Source organism: Pelodiscus sinensis, chromosome 26, assembly GCF_052426305.1.
Source record: "Pelodiscus sinensis isolate ZL-2025 chromosome 26, ASM5242630v1, whole genome shotgun sequence".
NCBI lineage: Eukaryota > Metazoa > Chordata > Testudines > Trionychidae > Pelodiscus > Pelodiscus sinensis.
The window spans coordinates 11,737,168-11,754,123 of NC_143077.1; the positions used below are offsets into that span (position 1 = coordinate 11,737,168).

General features: G+C 51.2%; 2 protein-coding genes across 2 annotated transcripts in view; one reads left to right on the plus strand and one right to left on the minus strand.

Moving 5' to 3' along the window:
- The window catches only part of FHL3 (four and a half LIM domains 3), a 57,363-nt gene extending 44,462 nt beyond the window's left edge, over window positions 1-12,901 (minus strand). The window contains exon 1 of the mRNA XM_075908883.2: window positions 12,765-12,901. The gene's annotated coding sequence lies outside the window, so the exon portion shown is untranslated. The remainder of the gene's footprint in view (window positions 1-12,764) is intronic.
- LOC149521420 (uncharacterized) lies at window positions 1,871-3,653 on the plus strand. Its single transcript, XM_089773491.1, has 2 exons — window positions 1,871-2,746; window positions 2,942-3,653. The coding sequence occupies exons 1-2, from the start codon at window positions 2,197-2,199 to the stop codon at window positions 3,517-3,519; spliced, it is 1,128 nt and encodes a 375-aa protein (XP_089629617.1). The 5' UTR covers window positions 1,871-2,196; the 3' UTR covers window positions 3,520-3,653.
- Window positions 12,902-16,956: the final 4,055 nt, after the last annotated feature.

Consider the following 16,956-nt stretch of genomic DNA (forward strand, 5'->3'; position numbering starts at 1 on the left):
ACTCAGGAACTGCTAACAGTTGCCCTTTGCCATCTCAGTGGGCTTCGACCTGATTAAAGGAAACAATAATCAATGAATCAGATCAGCTGCTAGAAGTGGGCCTCATCCTCCTGGATTGGATCCACCTCGTCATCTCCAGCCTGATCCTGGCCCGCATATTTATACCTGCCTCTGGAAATTTCCACTACATGCATCTGATGAAGTGGGTCTTTGCCCACGAAAGCTTATGCTCCAACACTTCAGTTAGTCTATAAGGTGCCACAGGACTCCTCGTCGCTTTTGCAGATTCAGACTAACACGGCTACCCCTCTGATACTTAATAATCAATGAACTGGCCTTCCAGATTAGCAAACACCAGCAACACATGACACTGGCAATTCCTTTGGGAGGAGACACAGGAAGGTGGCAGACATGCCATTCTTCAGTTCCCCTTTTCCTTTCACAACTGACCTCTGACATTTTCTTCAACAGGAAACCTCCTTCTCCTCCTCCTGATAAACTGCTGGCGACTGGATTTTACACCTTACAAAGTCAACAGAAGGGGGAAAAGGAACAAAGCACCAGGGTCCGCTCACAGCAAGTACCTCTTCCCCGTGGAGCAGAGCTTGCTTGGGATGGCAAACACTCACGGCTACGTATCAAGGAGGCAAAGGACCTTTGGGGACTACTTAGGGGTCCTGCCACTGCAGCATCTAAGTCAGGGCAGGGCAACCTAGGCCAGTGAATGGGCTCTCCATCTTAGCGATTGTGGTCACTAAGACAGTCTCTTGGGATAGGGTCATTTTGCTAATTGTGCTGGCATGCCTAGAATTTGCGGGGTGGGCAGCGCTTTGATTGGATGCAGAGGGAGTGCACGGCTCTCACAGTCAATGTCTGTGCAATCTGCAATCATAAGAACGGCCATATTGGGTCAGACCAATGGTCCATCTAGCCCAGTATCCTGACAGAGGCCAATGCCAGATGCCCCAGAGGAAGGAAATACAACAAGTAATCCTCACGTGATCCCTCTCCTGTCACCCATTTGCAGACAACCAGAGGGCTAGGGACACCATTCCTACTCATCCTGGCTAATAGCCACTAATGGACCTAACCTCCATGAATCTATCTAGCTCTTTTTTGAACCCTGTTAAAAGTCCTAGCCTTCACTATATCCTCTGGCAAGGAGTTCCACAGGTTGACTGTGCGCTGAGTGAAGAAAAACTTCCTTGGGTTTGTTTTAAAGCTGCTGCCTATTAATTTCATTTGGTGACCTCTAGTTTTTATATTGTGGGAATAAGTAAATAACATTTTCTTATTCACTTTTTCCACACCAGTCATGATTTTATAGACCTCCATCATATCCCATCTTAGTCTCCTATTTTCTAAGTTGAAAAGTCCAAGTCTTTTTAATCTCTCTTCATATGGAACCCGTTCCAAACCCCTCATCATTTTTGTTGCCCTTTTCTGAACCTTTTCCAATGCCACTACAGGCAGTCCCCGGGTTACATGGATCTGACTTACATTGGACCCCTACTTACAAACGGGGTGAGGCAACCCCGCACTAGCTGCTTCCCCCCAGCAGACCAGGGAGACGCGAAGCTAGCACCCCTCCCCCAGCAGACCAGGGGGACGCGGAGCAGAGCGGCTTTTCTCAGCAGGCACCTCAGCTTGAGAATAAAGGACTGAGGGAAGTGAGGTGTGGGAGAATAAAACTGAGCTCTGGAGAAATGTTTGGCAAGAGTTTCCCCTACAATATGTACCAGTTCCGACTTACATACAAATTCAACTTAAGAACAAACCTACAGTCCCTATCTTGTACGTAACCCAGGGTATGTCTACACTAGAAAGTTAGTTCGAACTAACGGACGTTAGTTCGAACTAACTTTCCTATGCGCTACACTAGCGCTCCGTTAGTTCGAACTTAATTCGAACTAACGGAGCGCTTAGTTCGAACTAGGTAAACCTCATTTTACGAGGACTAACGCCTAGTTCGAACTAGCTAGTTCGAACTAAGGGCTGTGTAGCCCTTTAGTTCGAACTAGTGGGAGGCTAAGGCTTCCCAGGTTTCCCTGGTGGCCACTCTGGCCAACACCAGGGAAACTCTATTGCCCCCCTCCCGGCCCCGGAGCCCTTAAAGGGCCACGGGCTGGCTACTCACTTTGTGCCAGTTGCAAGGCTGCCAGCACCCGTGCCTGCACAGCCTGCACCTGCCACACCATGAGCCAGCCATCCGAGGGCTCCCAGCCCTCCACTGCTCCCCACGACCAGCCTGGCGGCTCCCGGGAGCCTGCCCGGGGGCGCACAAGGCGGGCGCCCGCCTGGTCAAGTGCGGAGATCGTGGACCTCATCGAGGTTTGGGGGGAAGCCTCAAATGTCCACGATCTCCGCACTAGCCACCGGAACGCGGCCGTCTATGGACGCATGGCTGCCAGCCTGGCCGCCAGGGGCCACCAGCGCAGCCGGGAGCAGGTGCGCTGCAAGATTAAAGACTTGCGGCAGTCCTACTCCCGGGCCTGCCTGCCAGGGGCTGACCCGGAGGCCTGCCCCCACTTCCATGCCCTGGACCGCCTCCTGGGGGCTCATGCCGTCCCTGCCCCCCGGGACGTGATTGACCCCGGGGCAGAGGGACCGCTCCTGGACACCGAGGAGGAGCAAGAGGGCTCTGAGAGCCAGGAGCCTGCTGCCAGCCTTCCCAGGACCCGGGACCCCCGAGGCACCCCACAGAGCCGCTCGCCTGCATCATCAGAGGCCGGGGAGGCGTCCACCTGTGAGTACCCTCGTGTTCCCCTTATGTGTACGGGGGGCTGGGGCGAGAGGGAGCCCCGGGACCGTGCGCCTGGGCCTTGCCCACCACGGAGCAGCAGCTGGGGATCCTGCAGGGGCCCTGGCCTTGCAGAGGGGAGCTGGGTTTCACACACCTGGGCCCCTGGGGTAATTGACCGCTGGTCTTCTTGCACCACAGCTGCAGCACCAGGGACTGCAGGGCGCACCACACCGCCTGCAGCAGCCGCCCGCGCCCGGGCAAGCAGGACAGCCAGGAACCAGGAGGACTACCAGAGGCGGCATCTCCGGTTCCTGGACCGACAGCTCCGTCTCCAGGACCACTGGGTCCAGGAGGACCTCAGGCTGCGCCAGAGGAGTCTGGAGGCCCTGGAGGAGCAGGGCCGTGCCCTGCGAGGCCACCTCCAGAGCCTGCTAGACCGCTTTCCATTTCCTCCTCCCCCTGCTCCCCCTCTTGCTCCCCCTCTTGCTCCTCCTGCTCCCCCTCTTGCTCCTCCTGCTCCCCCTCTTGCTCCTCTTGCTCCCCCTCTTGCTCCTCCTGCTCCCCCTCTTGCTCCTCTTGCTCCCCCTCTTGCTCCCCCTCTTGCTCCTCCTGCTCCCCCTCTTGCTCCTCCTGCTCCTCCTGCTCCTCCTGCTTCCGCTCCTGCTTCCTCCACACCCCCTGTCCTCTCTGCCCCCCCCTCCACAACCATTCCCCACCGACGCCCCCGGACCCGCAGTGTGGCGAGACGGGAGAGGCACCCAGACTCCCACCCCTGAGCTTTCCTTTCCCTTCCTCCCTTCCCTCCCCTCCCCTCCCAGCTCCCTCGTCCCAGGTTTCCCCCTCCCTTCTCCCACCTTCATTCCTCCCTCCCCCACCCCAGTTCTCTGAAATAAACAGACGTTTTTGTTTGAAAAACAGGTGTCTTTATTGTACAGTAGCTAGGGAGGGGAAAGGGGAAGGGGGGGGGTAGGGTGGAAGAAGGCCCCGGTGGGGCATGCAGGGAGAGGTCAGTCCTCCTCCTCCTCCACCTGGAAGCTCTCCCGCAGGGCTTCCCGGATCCGGATGGCCCCCCGCTGGGCTTCCCGGACGGCGGCGGTGCGGGGCTGACCGTAGTGTCCAGCCATGCGGTCAGCCTCAGCCATCCAGGCTGGCAAGAAAGCCTCCCCCTTCCGCTCACACAAATTGTGGAGCACACAACATGCCGCCACCACGGGAGGGATGTTGTGCTCGGCCAGGTCCAGACGGGTGAGGAGGCATCGAAAGCGGGCTTTCAGTCGCCCGAAGGCCCCCTCCACCACGATGCGGGCCCTGCTCAGCCTGTTATTGAAGGCCTGGCGGGAGGGATTGAGGTGTCCCGTGTAGGGCTTCATGAGCCAGGGCTGCAGTGGGTAGGCGGCATCCCCCACCAGGCAGACGGGCATGTCCACGTCCCCGACCCTGATGTGGCGGTCGGGGAAGAAGGTCCCGTCCTGCAGCCGCTGGCACACGGAGGAGTTCCGGTACACCCGGGCGTCGTGTGCTTTGCCGGACCAGCCCACATTTATGTCCGTCAACTGTCCCCGGTGGTCACATACGGCCTGCAGGATGACGGAGAAGTACCCCTTGCGGTTCACGTACCGGGACGCCTGGTGTTCCGGGGCACGGATGGGGATGTGCGTCCCGTCGATGGCCCCCCCGCAGTTGGGGAAGCCGAGGGCGCCGAATCCCCGGATGACGGCATCCGGGTCGGCGAGGCGGACCACCCTGCGGAGCAGCACCCGGTTGATGGCCTTGACCACCTGCGGAGAGAGACACAGCAAAGCGTCAATCAGTGGGGCGCACGGGTGGCTGGGAGCGTGCGTGCCCTGGCAGTGCCCCGCGCCCCACTCCCGGAAGCAACCCCCCTGGCGGCGTGTAGTACGGCCGGGACAGCCCGACCCCTCCGGTGCGGGGCGCTTTCGCCTCCTCCCGCCCCCCCCTTTGTCCCTGGGGCGGCCCATCCCCTCCTCGCAGCCCCCCTGCCCCCCGGCTCGGTGGCCGACGAGCGCCGTACCTGCATGAGCACTGCTCCGACAGTGGATCTCCCCACGCCGAACTGGTTCCCGACGGATCGGTAGCTGTCCGGCGTGGAGAGCTTCCAGAGGGCGATGGCCACCCGCTTCTGGAGGGGGATGGCGGGCCTCATGCGAGTGTCCCTTCTTTGCAGGGCAGGGGCGAGCCACTCGCAGAGCTCCAGGAAGGTGTCCCTCCTCATCCTAAAGTTCTGGGTCCACTGTCGGTCGTCCCAGCGCTCCAGGACGATGCGGTCCCACCAGTCGCTGCTGGTGTCCAGACGCCAGATGCGGCGGGGCACGCCGGTGCCGGGGCGCCGCCGCGGCTCCTCCACGGCCCCCAGGGCGGCCAGGCGGAGAGGCAGGGGGCTGACGTTCCCCAGGTGGTGCCAGGCAGCCTCGAGCCATTGCTGGCAGGCTTGCAGCAGCAAGTCCAGAACGTGCACCAGAAGGTGCAGGGCGAGCCGTGGCTCCATGTTGCCACCTGCGGCGGCCCCCCCGAAGGGAAGCACCGACACAGACGGGCACAGAGACCGACGCTTTGCTGTCCCTCGGCGAGGTTGGCAAGCAAGCAGGAAAAGCTGAGAACCGGCTGTCCAGGGGGGGTCCCTTTAAGCACGAGCCTCAGATAGCCTCAGACAGCAGCCACACAAAGCAACTGCTGACCTGATGCCCTGCCAGAACCGGTTTCAGCTGCCCTTAAATGCCCCCCTGCGTCCAATCAGTGTGGACGCGCTAGTTCGAACTAGCAAAACGCTAGTTCGAACTAGTTTTTAGTTCTAGATGCGCTAGTTCGAACTAGCTTAGTTCGAATTAACTAATTCGAACTAAGTTAGTTCGAACTAGCGCTGTAGTGTAGACGTACCCCCAGGGACTGCCTGTATATCTTTTTTTGAGATGAGGGGACCACATCTGTATGCAGTATTAAGACGTGGGCATACCATGGTTTTATAGAGAGGCAATAAGCTACTCTCTGTCTTATTCTCTATCCCTCATTTCACATGCCCTTGCTTTGCATGAGTGTCACTTTAGTAATACCAAATAATAATCCAGGAATCCAGCCCTTCAATCAGCCCCGATCCCAACTCTGCCCACATATCTATACAAGTGAATTTATACCCACTGCCTCTTCTTGTCCCCTCCCCCGATTTTTTTCTTCTTCCCACCCTCCTGCCACTCCCTTCTCCCCTATTTATTTTAGTTCTGGACATCCAACACTCTGGTCATCTGAAGAAATGGGCTGTATCCATGAAAACTCATGATACCAGCTACATGTTTTGTTAGTCTTTAAAGTGCTGCCAGACAATTAATTGTTTTTAAAGTTTATCCTGTACAACTAGCTCGGCTACCCCCTGAAGCTTTAGTAATACCCACAGGGGGGGAAAAATACAGGGACGGAAACCAGTGGCATCTGGCAACCCCACAAATGAGCAACGGTAAACAAAATTTTTGCAGCCCACATATAGAACCGAGGGCCGCAGGTTCTATCTGCAGCCCTATCCATCACTGATCTAAGGTTTCCCATCACTGATCCAAGCCCTGACATTGTGGTAGCAGCTCCAAGGTAGCATTATGGCTACTTCCTTAAGAACATTCAGTAGGGAAAGATTTTCAACACCAGCTAAGGGATTTAGCCATGCAACTCCGACTAAAATTAACAGGATACAGCTATGTCTACACTCGCGGCTTCTTGCGCAAGTAATATGCAAATGAGGCTAAGCGTGGAATATTGCCAAGCCTCATTTGCATACCTAATGAGCCACCATTTTTTTCAGAAGAGGCTCTTGCACAAGAAGGAGTGTCTACACTGCCCCTTCTTGCGCAAGAAAAACCCTCTTGTGCAATGCCGTTCTTCCTGAAAAGTAATAGGTGTAACGGCGTTGCGCAAGAGGGTTTTTCTTATGCAAGGAGGGGCAGTGTAGACGCTCTTTCTTGTGCAAGAGCCTCTTTTGAAAAAAATGGTGGCTCATTAGGTATGCAAATGAGGTTCAGCGATATTCCACGCTTAGCCTCATTTGCATATTACTCGAGCAAGAAGCCGTGAGTGTAGACATAGCCTACATATGGCCAAACTTCCTACTCAGCTTTACGTGTCTCAACACTCATATTGAAACGATTCTGGCTTTTTAAGGAGGGGATTCCACTGTTGAATAAATGAGCTTTAAAAGTAAATTCCAGGTTGCCACAGATTCACTGCAGCAACTGGCATTTCTCGTTCCCAAGGCTCTGCCCCTTTCCCCAGCTGCGGTTTGGGATTGCTGCCGTAGATTTCTCTGTTCCTTTCGCCCCAGTTAGACTCTAGACTCAGCCACCCTCTCTTTTTTTGCTGCACAACCCTGGATGCCCCCGTTAGATGCTTTTCCGAATTTAAGAAAACCGAGCGGAAGTTTCCAGCGTAAAGGCTTTTTTGATGAACGTGCTGGGATGAAACATTTTCCCACTTCATTTCAGCAGCTCACATGCAGAATCAGCTAAGCACAAGATCTGGGGGGAGACATTCCAGTCAGTGAAAAACTAGTGACTATCACCAGCAGCTCTCTCTTTGCAACCCAAGCCGGCACTCGACGGGGGACTCTGGAAAGTTCAGAATAGCAGACGTGCCGAAGTAGTCCATTCTCAGTGCAGGATTAATGGCTTCCTTACTGGAGCAATCAGCAGGAGTCAGTAGGACAGCTGCCAAATCAGGCATCCCTCCAGCAGAAGGCTGGCATCTATTCAAAGCTATCTGTCAGTCCCAAGTTGTCTGTAAATAACCCCTTTGTCTGTGGAATCCCTCTTGACATAGAAGGCCACAGGGAGGCCAAACAACTCACAGGTTTGCAGTCCTCCTGCCCTGAGATGCTGGGGTGACAAGGCCTTGCAAGCATGCCCTCATGCAAGCAAGTACAACAGCAATCCCATGAGCCTGAATACTAACAACTCGGCTGGCCCCATAAACGTTTTCCATGCCATTGCTAGGGCTGCCATAAACGCATCTTCCCTATGAGAGGAAGAGTTAGTTTGAGCCCTGTGGGGAATCACTTAATTCTTTCCCCCTTGGGCACGCAGGTGGTGGAAGGCCTCACAAGGGAGTGGAACATGCTGTAGGACGTGCGAGACAGGTGGGCAGGGAAACAGCTCTTATACTGACCAGTATTAAAATGCTTCTGAGGAAGGGGCAAGGAACCCTGCAGTGGTCACTTCAGCAGTAACATCTCTGTAGGGAAGTTGCTTCCCCTCCTCAGGAATTTGGACTTGGGGCTTGTGCATTGAAGCTGGCAGGTTTATGGACTGAGTAACTGTGGATGTTTTTCTTATTGACCTTGTAAATGTCAAAACCCCTGCTGAAGTGAAATCTATCAACTGTGACCACCGCTAGAGCTGCACAAGGCTAAGGTTCTGGGTCAATACAGGAGAGAAACAAGAGGAGAGAAATGACAACAGTGTGGGCTAGGAAGAAGAAAAAGGAGGCTGCCTGTGATGCCCCCGGAAAGCTGAGCCAACCCGGTGGGGCTACCCCATTGTCTCTTCTGAAATGGGCTGCAGTGTAAACAGGAAGCAGAGCTCTGACAGCTGGAATCCCTGCTGGGGGCCAGCCACCAGCCAGGTGGCGGGAAGGCTAGTGACCTAGCATCCTGCCACGAGCCAGGGAACTGGCCTGGACGATAGCCTACCAGTCCACACTCCACTCTGGGGGTGTCATTCTGAAGGACAGGGAGATACCACATGCAGCGTCACCAACAAGATACATTGCCTTAAACATTCAAGCTGGAGAGAACGTGATGGTCCAGTGACCGAGAGCAGGAGGTTCACTGCAAGGCGCTCAAAGCCCACACCAGGTCCCAGCATTACCCACCCCGGGGGAGCAGAGGCTAACCCATCCCTGTTCAGGCTTTCCCCCCGTGTGCTCCCAAAGTTCCAGCATCCACTTCTGCACCCAGAAGACCTATTAGCTGAATTCTCCGCAGTCCTACCCTCTGGGCGGACCAAAACCCAAATCCCACCAGTGTCCTCAGGTGGTGCAAGTTTCAAAGAGTCGCTAATGCTCAGAGCTCACAAAAGCCTCCTTCCACCACACCTGCAATTCTAGGTGACTTTTTGGGGGGCTGCATGATTCCTAAATAAAACCAATACTAGCAGTTAGCACGCTCAGGAGCTCTGTGGCACCAAACACCCAGGGCGAGCAAGCAGCTGGCAACCACGTGATCCCCATCCCAAAGTGAAGGCAATTGCACAGAGGAAGAACAAGATGGCAGACATAGCAAACTCCCTCTTTTCCTGCCCTGTGCCTGCTGGACTGGTCCACCAAGTAGCTTAATAAAGGAAGTCATGGAAGGGCTGTGAATTCAACACATCACTAAACCTTGGAAAGATAAGTAGTTTTTCATGTAGCAGGCAGGTTTGTAATGGTTCATATTCCTCCTGCAAGAGTCAATAAATGCTTTACCAAAAATGAACAGTTGGGGTATCCGAATTTTCGTTTATTTGATGAGCATTTGCTTACAAGTTTTAACAGCATTCAAATGATAAACAGAGTAATAAACACGTAAACAGACCTCAGTCTAGAACAGGGGTGAGCAATAACACAGCAGCAGTTCGCCAGTGTTAGCCCCTGGTGGGCTGCTGCCGCTATATTTAGCTGCACGGCCGCAGGTACCAGCGGGTGCAGCTCACATTGACTGCAGAGCGACATTCCCAGCCAATGGGAGCGGCACAGACCAGGACACCACTTCCTGCAGCTCCCACTGTCCGGGAACGGCAATCTGCAGCCAACCTGCTGGTACCATACTGGTGGGGACCCACGAGGAGCTAACCCTGGTGGACCAGATCTGGCCCACAGGCTGGTATTTGCCCACCCTAGTCTAGAAGCCTATAATTCAGAAATAGGAAAGCATCATACGTCCCAGCTGGTCCATGCTGTCTCCTGTGCTGTCCAGACTGGTGTTAAAATTTGGTAATGGGATTTCTGACACTCCCCTTGAAAGAGGGATAGTAAGATGTGTAACCTCAAAACCAGCACGAAGGACTTCCAGTTGAAAAAATGGGTGTCAACCAAAGTCAAAAGTATTCCCTGAAGAACTGAGAATACAGCACTAGGGGTCATTAAATGTTTTTTATTAAAACAATGTTTTGAATAGATACTGATCTGTTGCTTAAAGCGGCAAACTCTCTGTTGTCTTTGTTTAAAAGAAACGGCCAGGTGAATTTTAGAAAGCCAAATAACTGAGGCCTCAAAATAACCAGTCTTAGGCAAGCCAAAGCGTCTTGATTTCACTGAGCCATCTGGATGCATGCAAAATACCACCCCCTCCTCTCCTACAAACACTTTCTCAAAGTAACTCAGTTTAAGCATTTGGTTTACGTTTAGCTTTTGAGTCTGTTGTCTTGTTTCAGGACTGTTTCCATTAAAGATGAAGTTTAAGGCTCAGGACTTTAACCAGCACAATTCCACTAGAGCAGGCACAATACTCCCCTTTCTCATATTTCTTTCAGAAAATGCCACAAAGCTTCTTGGACATTTCAAAAAACAAATCCAGATGTCCACACTGTAGTCATCTTCCTTTTATTGCAAAATGAAAGCATTGTGACCCCGCTGGCCCTTAATTTCCACTTTCTCTTTAAGAAAATTACACTGGGAACTCACCTTAAAAGGATTTTCCTTTCCAATCTTTTTCTGCTAGGGCTGGGCAGTGCCACGATTACAATTCATAAAAAGTGAATAATTAACTGAGAACTTACCCTTGGATAGAAACACAGATTATAATTAACGGATTAGACATTTGGGGCCAAATTCATCCCTGGTTACATTTCCCTGAAGTCATTCAAACTCCAAGAAGAAAAGTGTCACAGGTAATCATCCGTTTTGCAAAAATGTGAAAGAATAAAAATAAAAAAAACTTTAAAATCACGTGAAAACACTTTGAAAGAGCAAAACCAGAGTCAGTAGCATTAAACATGTGGGTAACAGGAAATAAACCAACACTCACTGCTCTGGAATGGATGTGAGTGAAATTCTGCAACAGTTAAAATTACCCTCAGAGCCCTCTTGTGAAATATGCTCCAAACACAGAGCTTGAAGTTGTTAAGTAGACATGTACTAACCAGAAGCTAGTATGGAAACAGAGGGGCTATATCTACACTACAAGGTTTTGGCGCAAAACTGGCCATTTTTGTGCAAAAAATGGTGGAGTGTCCACACCTCAAGCACATTTTTGCGCCAAAAAAACCCACAGTAAATCGACAGGACAGAGGACTTTTTCTGGTAGAGTTATTCCTCTCCCCTCAAGGCAGAACTCCTTTTTGCACTACAGCTCTTGCACAAAAAGGCACATGTGTATGCTCTCCAGGGGTTTCTTGCACCAAAAGAGCCTATCAGAAAAAGCACGGGCACTCTGATGGCCATTCTGTGACTCGCCATCGGAGCTTTATTGCACAAGAGCATCCATGCAGTGTGGATGCTCTCTTGTGCAAAACCACATCGCTTTTGCGATGTGCTTTTGAGGTGTGGACACGCTTTTGCGCAAGAAGTTTTGGCAGAAGATCTCTTCCGCGAAAAGCTTCTTGCACAAAAACCCTGCAGTGCAAAAAAAGCCTGGGAAGAGATGAAACAAAACACAGGACTATGTAGCACTTTAAAGACTAACAAGATGGTTTATCAGGTGATGAGCTTTAAGTTCCCTTTACCAACTGCTAGGAAAGAAAAGAGTGCAGAGATTCTTACCAAGGTGCTTTGTATCAGCATTTGGCTATTATGGATTTGATACATTTGAAACCAACTCCCCATCTTTCCCTGCTCACCTCTGGCAGCTGAGTAATAGAAGAGAGGCCCTCTGATATTCTACCCCTCCCTCAGCGCCTGGTTTTTGTGATCCTTCTCCCCTGCTGCTTCCCCAATTTAAACTGCCAACTGGAGTTCACCCTTGATCACAGTTCTGAAAAACTGTCTCGAGTCTTGTTAATTGCTCTAAAAGCTTAGTCCAAGATAAAGCAGCAGCTATGGAACACTGTAGCTGTCTGACACAAGACTCACATTTACAGAGTTTTCTTCACTGCTAAAAGGAGGAGGAACTTTTTAACACAATGACAATTTAGATTCTGCAGAAGCTGATGAGTTAGCCCCCTCCAACACCTCCTCCCCCCCCCCCACATATACGGGGAAGGGAAAGTTTCCTACTTTCAACTGGTGAATATTCTTTTGCAAGTCCTACCACCTTCTACATGCGATTTGAACTCCACTAGGCAGAGTAAAGGATGAACAAAGAAAAAATGCCTCTTCCTAGCATCCCAAAACAAAGAGGAAGCATTTCTGTAAGTCAGAAAGACTGCCTACTCCCCCACCCCCCGCACTGTGAAGACACACATACCGAGATAGGAGTTCCCCTTTTTTTGTTGCGGGTGCCCAATTTACAGAGCTGGAAGAAGGGCACTAGCACACCAATGTCCTGCTCCTGGCCCAAATATTTTGCAAGGAAGGGGACTGTCTCTATCTTCAGTGAGCGCCCCTAGTTCTATACAATTCATCAGGAGGCACGGACCCTTTCCTGAGGTGTTTACAAGGCAGCAAAAGCATCACTGGGTGATGAGGAATATTCCAGGGAGATACAGAAGCGTGAGTGGACTTTTCCAGACCTTGCCCATGCTCCCAAAACCCTCGCCCCCAGGACCCTGCCGCTCGCTGCCTCTGCTGCCCATGGCCCCAGACAGCACATCAGGGCACAGATCTGCACAAGGCAGCGGTACCCCCGGTGCCCTGCACCTTCCCAGGAGAGCGCAGAGGGCTCAGCTCCAGCAAGGGGGCAGCAGCCCCTTGTGGATAGCGCGTGGGGTGGCACCAGGACCGTCCTGCCCCGGACAGCTGGCGGCTGGGCACGGGAGCTGGAAGGAGCCTGCCCATCGGGGAGGCGACACCCCGACTTCCAGCCCGGGCCGGGCTCCGCAGCTGGGGGGGGGCCGTCTCCCCAAAGACCCCTCCCCACCCCCAGGTGAACCCCTTTCCCCAGGGGCGCCCCCACCTGCTCCGCACGCTCCGGGCCGAGTCGAGCCGGGCTCGCTGGCTGCTCCTCACCCGCCGCGCGGCTGGACAGGCGCTGGCAGCGGAAGGGGCCAGCCCAGCCCCGCCGGGGGAAACTGAGCCCGGCCCCTGCCTCCGCCCTGCCCCGCCCGCGGGGCGGAGCTGCTGTGGCTGGGAGGGGGGTGCAGGGCCCGGAGGGGGCGAGGCCGGCGCTGGGGGAAGGCACTAGGCAGGGTGCTGGGGGGGGAGCGAGGCAGGGAACGGGCTGGGGGGGAGGTACTGGGCATGCAAAGTCCCGGGGGTATTCACTGGCACAAGAGCGTGCCTAACCCTGGAGACCCTCTCCCCCAGCAGCTTAAGGACTGGCAGACTAAGGCTATGTCTAGACTGCAGGCTTCTTTCGAAAGAGGCTCTTTCGAAAGCATCTTTCGAAAGAGCCTCTTTCGAAAGATCGTGTCTAGACTGCAGGCGGATCTTTCGAAAGAGAAATCCGCTTTTTCGAAAGAGAGCACCCAGCGAGTCTGGATGCTCTCTTTCGAAGACGGCCTCTTTACATTGAAGAACGCCTTCTTTCGAAAGAGGAACTTTCGAAAGAAGGCGTTCTTCCTCGTGAAATGAGGTTTACCGCCATCGAAAGAAAAGCCGCGTTCTTTCGAAATAATTTCGAAAGAACGCGGCTTGAGTCTGGACGCAGGGGAAGTTTTTTCGGGAAAAGGCTACTTTTCCCGAAAAAACCCCTGAGTCTGGACACGGCTTTAGGGACAGACTAAATAACGCCCACAAGGCGCTGATGCGCAGATACCTCTGGCCCTGGATCATTCCAGACCTGGATCAAACCCACGGCTTTCCTCCCCGATTCCTGAACTCCTCTAAGGCCCGGTCTACACTGCAGCGCAATTTTTCGGGCATCCCGAAATAGCTTATCCCGCGTCTTTTGAGCGCGCCCGTTATTTCGAAATATAACGGGTTCGCTCTACTGCCGTCCCTGTAAATCTCATTCCACGAGGCATAAGGGACGTTTCGGAAGAGCCGTTTATTTCAAAATAAGTGCGGTGCAGGCAGCGCCAAATTTCGGCGAGAAAAAAAGCGCGAAGTCAACATTGACTCGAAATAAGCGGTGCAATTTGCGTAGCTCAAATGACATAGCTTACTTCAAGCTCTGGGCGCAGTGTAAATACACCCTAAGCAGCCTCCGTAAACTAGGGCCTGCAGGGATTAGGGCTGAGCCCATGTCACCTGTAGGCCAAGGTTTGAATCTGCCCACAGCTCAGGAGTGAGTGAATCTCTGGATTTAGGGGGCAGCCACATAGTGGACCACAAGCTAAATATGAGTCAACAGTGTGATGCTGCTGCAAAAAACAAAACATGATTCTGGGCTGCAGTAACAGGAGTGCTGTGAGCAAAATATGAGATGCTATTCTTCTGCTCTACTTTGTGCTAATTAAGTCTCAAGTGGAGTATTGTGTCCAGTTCTGGGCACCACATTTCAACAAAGATGTGGAGACATTGGAGAGGTCCAGAGAAAAGCAACAAAAATGATTAAAGGTCTGTCTAGAAAACATGAGTTATGAAGCAAACCTGAAGGATTGGGAGAGGACTGAGAGAGGACATGATAGTAGTTTTCAGGTAACTAAAGGGTGTCACAGGGAGGAGGGGGAGGAGGAATTGTTCTCCTGGGCCTCTGTCGATAGGACAAGAAGCAATAGGCTTAAACTGCAGCAGGGGAGGTTTAGGTTGGACATTAGGAAAAACTTCCTAACTGTGAGGGTGGTTTAATACTGGAATAAATTGCCTAAGCAGGTTGTGGAATCTTCATCACTGGAGATATTTTAGAGCAGGTTGGATAAATATCTGTCAGGGATGATCTAGATGGTGCTTGGTCCTGCTATGAAGGCAGGGGACTGGACTTGATGACCTCTCAAAGACCCTTCTAGTTCTAGTATTCTATGAAAGTTGTTACCATCTCATTGTGCTCAATTTTCTCCCCCCCCCCAACCCTCCAGTTCACATCTTTGTCTCAGTTCCCAGTGTGTACTGGCCATGTTTTGGGAAGTCATCCTAGTGATATGGAATGGGCTAGGTAGCCTCTGCCCTTTTTGATTTTTTGAGGGGGACCCACTGAGCAGAGCTTAGATGAAACCCTGCAGATACCATTGCAAAAGGTGAGCATGTAAAAGTGTAGAAATGGACAGGCAGAGAGTAATGTGTGTGGGAAGATTACCCTGCCATTCCTTGTGAGATACTCAAAACAGCTACATTTGGATTTCATAGTGTTCCCTGTGGCTATGGTTTGTGTGTGAAGTTGGTAATATTGTGTTCTTTCACAGCCTTTGATAATATTTCCCTAAAGTAGTCTCTGCTCCAAGCCAAGTAGATAGGCTTACCACACTGCATAAATAGCCCTGGGTGAGTAATAGCTGAGGCTTAGCTGGAATTATTTGCAAAGCATGGACAAAAACAGTTATGAAAATATTCCAATTTATCTTCCAGAGAAATTCAGTTCTGCAATAGGCCAGAAAACCACCTCTCTCTCTAAGACCACAGGAGGAATTTACATTAGGATCCTTCAATGTACCCCTTATTCATGAGTTCATTCACTCTTAATTTTTGTAATCAATTTTTACCATACTTGTTTTCCAATATGCCTTACAAAACATGTCCATTTAATTTACAGCTCTGGAGAAAGTGGACATGTACATAGTGTACCTGCTGTACAGTAGCACTCTCTCCTTAAGAGACAAGGAATGGATAAGGTCTCTTTTTATTCTTTAAGTTTTGTTTTTACATACAGACAGTGATTAAAGAACCAAACTCTCAGCTTGTTTTGGAATCAGTTCAGTTTAATACCCAATGGTTTTGCTGAAAATAGGAAGAAAATTCAACCCAGAGTTGTGTAAGGGAGGAAGGCAGATATAAAAATGGTAGATGAACCAGGGAATTAATTTAAGTTCAGTTTAAACTTTATATGCAAAGAAAATATGAAGAGCTCTGTGTCACTTGAAAGCTTGTCTTTTTTCACCAGCAGAAGTTGGCCCAATAAGAGATATTGCATCCCCAACTTTGTTTTTCTAATTTCCAGGGACCAATATGGCTAGAAACAAACCTGCAAACAACATATAATAAAATGTCACAGTAGCAGTAGTTTTCAGTTGGAGCTGCTCTGCTCAGTGTTCTCTTTCTGAGGGTCATCAGAGAGATATACTAGCTGCTGTACTTTGGGGAAATCTTGGCAGCAGCTAGTGGCTTCTGGAAAGGGAATGAGCCTTGTGAAACTTTTCCCGCACCAAATCCTTTCCCTTAAAGGGAATTTGAAAACTTCTCAATCCATCGCCTCTATCGCTTGCCCTGCGGCACCACCTGCTGGGAGCTGCTTGTGCTCATCAAGCCAGGAATCACGGAGTGCCACAGTTGAAAAATGGGAATTTTTGTAAATCTTTTTAACAATGTAAATACAAGAAGCATCTAGCCACTTCCTCCTTGGTTACAGTTCCTCAGTTATCTTTCAAGTATCAGAGGGGTAGCGGTGTTAGTCTGGATCTGCAAAAGCGACAAGGAGTCCTGTGGCACCTTATAGACTAACAGATGTATTGGAGCATAAGCTTTCGTGGGCAAAGACCCACTTTGTCAGATGCATCAGTTATCTTTGTGTTTCTCTTTGATTTGCTGAATTGCTGTGGGTCTTGAGTGCTTTGTGGCCAGACCTGTTTCTTCAGCTCCTTTACAGTGAACAGGAGCATCTAAGAACAAATGGGTCTCTTGTAAAAGCTTTGCTGGTTATCTAATAGATCTGGATAGACTGTGGGATTTTGCTTCAGAAGGGTCATTCCTCTGCCTATTATTTCTAGCCCTTAGCACACCAGTCAGTTCACAAAGACCTACAACAGGAGGACTGCCAACTTAGGTGGACCGGACAGCATTGCTGCAAATGGTATCTTGTCCGTCCTTTCTAGGAGACTTGGCAACCATATGCAGCAGTTTTCTTTTGCTGCTAGCTGCCCTGTAAAAATCTAATTAAATTAGATTTTTCTACAAAATCTTAGTTTTCTACCTTTTTCTAAATTAATTAGGTCAATCACGTATTAATTTATGTTCCAAAGGTTTTTGTCTATCACTCATTTCTGACATGTAAACGCAGACAAAAGAATGAATTAGTGCATTTTGTTCATCTTGTGCATGACATAAAGGCCAGGCGG